At 52.6% G+C, this 4,945-nt stretch overlaps 1 protein-coding gene across 3 annotated transcripts in view; it reads left to right on the top strand.

Moving 5' to 3' along the window:
* The window catches only part of LOC123521916 (zinc finger protein 343-like), a 36,911-nt gene extending 32,153 nt beyond the window's left edge, over positions 1 to 4,758 (top strand). For 2 of the 3 annotated variants that reach the window (XM_045292241.1, XM_045292240.1), the window contains exons 5-6: positions 163 to 289; positions 2,414 to 4,758. In XM_045292241.1, the coding sequence (XP_045148176.1) occupies positions 163 to 289; positions 2,414 to 4,404 (2,118 nt within the window). In that variant the 3' untranslated portion in view covers positions 4,405 to 4,758. The remainder of the gene's footprint in view (positions 1 to 162; positions 290 to 2,413) is intronic. The other variant, XM_045292242.1, reaches the window with a different exon arrangement.
* Positions 4,759 to 4,945: the final 187 nt, after the last annotated feature.

Below are 4,945 nucleotides of genomic sequence, written 5' to 3'. Positions count from 1 at the left end.
GCCAGGGATGCAGCCAGGTCCAGAAGGGGAAATGTGTGTTCTCTGAGAGAATGAGATCAACTCCTTCAGAGGCAGGCCGTTGAGGGCCACCTGTTCAAGTCTTCTCGTTGGGAGAAGTGAGCGTGGTTTTTCTGTGGACTGACAGACTTGTCACTGATTCAGGAACCAGTTACATTCGAAGATGTCACCGTCGCCTTCACGGAGGCAGAGTGGGTGACCCTGAATGCCGAGCAGAAGAACCTGTACCAAGAGGTGATGCTGGAGATTTACAGGAGTCTGGTCTCGATGGGTGAGGACATGCCCCTCTTTTTCCCCTTTACAAACGATAGGCATTGACAACCCACCGTATGCCCGTGGACCCTTAAAGGCATACATACTAGCAGTTCATGGAAAGCTCGGCGATTTGAACCCTCCAGGAGAAAATGGTGGCAGTCTGCTTCCCTTTAATAAAGATCTACAGCTTGAGGATCCCTGTGGGGCATCCTACACCGTCCTTTGGGAAGACGAGGAGGCACGGTCTTTGGTTTTTGTCCGTGTCCAAGCTTCCCGAGGGATGCCAACCGCTTGCACTCAACTATTCAACTCTAGGGGTCGATGATTCAAAGTGATACAGCGACACCACAGGAGGAAGGCTTGGTAGTAGGTGGCTGTAAAAATTACAGGCCGTAAAACCCTGTGGACCAAGGGAAAATTAAATTTAACTGGACAGCTGCAGGGGGAGCCATGAGTTGGAATCAACTTGAGAGCCACGGTTTTGGTACTGTGAGCTTTGCTGTGTTTGGGTTTTACTTCAGGCCGAATAATCTTGGAGACGCCGAGAGCATTTTGGGAAGGCAATACTGCAAAACCCCTGTCTTCACTGGGCTTACCCTTGGGCCGGAAGAGACGGATGAGAAAATGTAAGCTTTACATATTAAGGTGTGGGGTACCAGCACCCACAGCCAAAGGGGTCCAAGGGGCAGTTGAGTAACTGAGGGGTACATTGAAGAGACATCAGACAAGATAAGCCATGCAAGGGCTCACCTCGGCAGCCATGACTCCAGGAGCCAGGTCTGTGCAGAGAATATATTTCCAACAGAGGCTTGTATAATTTAGAGGTGGGCAAGCCCCCCTAATTACAGGTAACCACCAATGTAATAAAGTGGGCTATGCCCTAACCTAAAACTCTCTGAGAACATTGGAGGAGTAACCTAACATCAGTGCCGGAGCAGGTAAGGGGGAATGTCTGCCTTCAGAGCCTAGAGAGCAGTAGCCACACGTCTGCTCCCATAGTTCAAGCTGCCGGCTACATAGCAATCAGCCGCATGCTTGTAAGAGGTCACTTTCAGGCAGCACTGTGATGGGAGGATATTGTGGGGATCAATATTAATGATGAGAATGTGATTGGGCCTCACCTCCAACTCCACCCCAGAAACCCAGCCTGCCAGGCTTCTTAATAGATGAGACGAAAGGATTCATCCGTAGACACTCTCTTCCCGTTCTCTGTGTCCCACATTAAGGGCCTTTGGAAAGTGTGCTGAACACTGCAACTAAAAGATCAAAATAAAACAGAAAATTCATCTCCCAACATAAGCTTCACGCAGCTCAGGGCGCTGTGTAAGCAATGATGCCAGTCATTTTATCTTTTGTCCATCCCTGAAGAACTGAAGAAGGTCCTGGGAGTTTAACTTTGTCGGTACAGTGCTATTTACATTATTAACTGAAGAAAAAATATGTTGGGTTTTTTTTCTTGAACGAGTGGGATAACAAGTTGTCAGAAGACTAACCAGAACCATCAGGTTTGTGCGTAAGGATTGCCATTAGAAACTCTTCCAAAATGACCTTTGTCTGACATTGCATATCCTGAACCCACCGCCATCCAGGTGACTATGTCTTACAGTGACCTTTGACACAGTAGAACTACCCAGGGGAGTTCTCAGGGTTGTAAATCTTTGTTTCAGCAGACTGCCAGCTCTTTCTGCCTCGGTGCAGCCGGTGGGTTCCAACCGCCGAGATTCTAGCAGCTGAGGGCTCTAGCCCCGGCCACCAGGGCTGCGTCCGGATTTCAGTAGACGGTGGAATCGATAAAAACAGGAAGTAAAATAACGATTGGTGGGAAGGACATGGTGCTGTCGGCGCGCCAGTTACAAGTGTGGTTGGTGTTTGCCGTCAAGTCCATTTTGGCGGTGGGGGGGCGGGGGGGACCACATGTACGCAGAGTAGGCCTCTGCTCCGGAGGGGTTTCAAAGCTCGCATGTATTGGAAGCAGATCACCAGCCCTGTGTTAGGAACCTCCAACACTTCAGCTAATTATCGGCTGCTTAGGCCACCTAGAGCCTCCAGGAATCAGAGGCTGACTGTCAGGAGGGAAGGCAGACAGTGCTGGCTGCCCAACTCGTGACTGCGCTAACGGAAAGCTTTCTCTCGTCAACAGAACCAAAGCCAGAAACCTGCCCCTGTTCCCCCTGCTCTCTGCCTGTTTCCTGCCAGCGGTTTCTCAGCCAGCACGTTCTGCAGACATGCCCCAGCTTGTGTGCTGGACATCGCTTGCACTTAACGGGTTCCATCGCAGGGCCTCAGAAACAGCAAGAGCAGCAGCCTTCTGGTCAGAACTGCTGGAGCGAGGACACAGACGGACAGGAGAGAGAAGACGCCTCCCTGCCCTCGTGTGTAACGGCAGTGGGCAGAGAGACTTCCAGGGAACCCTCCAGTCCAGCCCAGAGAGGGTCAGCGAGCTCTAGAGAAGGCCACGCAGGGGCAAGAAGAGAGCCCACCTCAGCCCAAAGGGTGATGTCCGTGGGAACAAACAAAGCATCAAAGGAATTCGAAAGCTCAAGGTTTGCCACAGTCAACTCTCGAGAGAATGGACCAGACTATCTCCTGAATCCCAGGGTCATCAGAAACCAGGAGCCCCAGATTTGCAGTGAGTGTGGGCAAGGTTTCAGCGACATGCCAACTCTCCTCATCCGACAGAGAGCACAGCCAGGTGAGAAACTCCCCAGGTGCTGGGCGTGTGGGCACAGCTGCATCCAGACGTCAGGCCTCCTCCTGCCCCGGACGACACACCCGGAGAAGACGCCGTCTGTTTGCAGTGAGTCCGGGCGAAGCTTGACCCAGAAGACGGACTCGGGAAGGAAGCCACACGTGTGCACGGAGTGCGGGCGAGGATTTAGCCGCCACTCGAGCGTCATCATGCACCAGAGGACACACTCGGGTGAGACGCCGTATGTTTGCCAAGAGTGCGGCCGTGGGTTTTACTGGAAGTCAGGCCTCTTTCGCCACCAGAGGACCCACTCTGGGGAAAAGCCTTACGTGTGCCAGGAGTGTGCGCAAGGCTTCTTCCAGAAATCACACCTCCTTCAGCACCAGAGGACACACTCAGGGGAGAAGCCCTACATGTGCAAGACTTGCGGGCGAGGCTTTAGCCGGAAGTCACATCTCATCATCCACCAGAGGACACACTCGGGGGAGAAGCCGTACGTTTGCAGTGAGTGCGGCCGAGCCTTTTCCTGGAAGTCCTGCCTCCTGAGCCACCAGCGGACCCACTTCGTAGAGAACACTCCTGAGTTCGTGGAGTTTGGCCAAGGCTTCGGCTGCAAGCCGGACGGCATCACCCTGCAGCGGACACGCTCCTGCGAGAAGCCTTACATGTGTGAGGAGTGTGGGCGAGGCTTCTTCCAGAAGTCACACCTCCTTCAGCACCAGAGGATCCACTCAGGGGAGAAGCCATTCGTGTGCAAGATGTGTGGGCGAGGCTTTAGGCAGAAGTCACACCTCGTGCGACACCAGGGAATTCACTCAGGGGAGAAGCCCTACGTTTGCCATGAGTGTGGGCAAGCCTTTTCCTGGAGGTCAGGCCTCCTTCGCCACGAGAGGACACACTCAGTAGAGAACATACATGTGTGCAAGGAGTGTGAGCAAGGCTTTAGCTGCAAGTCGGATTACATCAAACACCAGAGGATACACTCAGGGGAGAAGCCGTTTGTGTGCCAGGAGTGCGGGCGAGGCTTCAGACTCAAGTCCTATCTGATCACCCACCAGAGGACACACTCCGGGGAGAGACCTTACGTGTGCCCGGAGTGCGGGCGAGGCTTTCGGCAGAAGTCCACCCTTGTCATGCACCAGAGGACCCACTCGGGGGAGAAGCCCTACATCTGCGGCGAGTGCGGGCGCGGCTTCATCCAGAACTCGGTCCTCCTGAAGCACCAGAAGACCCACTCCGAGGAGAAGCCTTACGTCTGCGGCGAGTGTGGCCGGGGCTATTTCTGGAAGTCAGACCTGCTTCGCCACCAGAGGACCCACTCGGGGGAGAAGCCCGGCCCGGGCAAGGAGTGTGTGCAAGGTTTGAACCAGACGTCAGCCATCCTCCTCCATCTGGAGACGCACGTAGCGGAGAAACAAACCACGTTGGTGACGAGTGTGTAGACAATTGAAGGCCCCGTGGACCTGGTGCTGAGGACATATTATCAAGTAGGACAGTCTAAAGAAGCCAGTGCTCAGCAAGAGCAAGGCCTGCCCGGGGCTGGCTTGTCTCCTTGTCGGACTTAGAGATAAACTCTTCAGCCACACAGACGTTTTTGTCAGCTAAAATGTACCGCTGTCATTCAGCTAAGAAAACAAACGACCAAAACAACTCGCTTTGTTCCAGTCTTTGTTCGAAACAGCCATGCCTCTGGAAACGGAATGCTTAGACATGACTGTGAGCTTTTACTCGTACAAAACGTATTTATTTATTTATTTATTTATGTTTAAGTCATTTTGTTGGGGGCTCATACAACTCATCACAATCTATACATACATCAAGTGTATAAAGCACCTTGGTACATTTGTTACCCTCATCATTCTCAAAACACTTCATCTCCATATAAGCCCCTGGCATCAGCTCCTCATTTTTCCCCGCTCCCTCTGAACCCTTGATAATTTATAAATTATTATTATAGCATATCTTACACTGTCCGACGTCTCC

Source organism: Echinops telfairi, unplaced genomic scaffold, assembly GCF_000313985.2.
Source record: "Echinops telfairi isolate 266 unplaced genomic scaffold, ASM31398v2 ScPeMD7_655;HRSCAF=1070, whole genome shotgun sequence".
In the NCBI taxonomy this organism is placed as follows: domain Eukaryota; kingdom Metazoa; phylum Chordata; class Mammalia; order Afrosoricida; family Tenrecidae; genus Echinops; species Echinops telfairi.
Note: the sequence above shows the minus strand (reverse complement) of the source record. Positions and strands in the feature narration are given on the sequence as shown.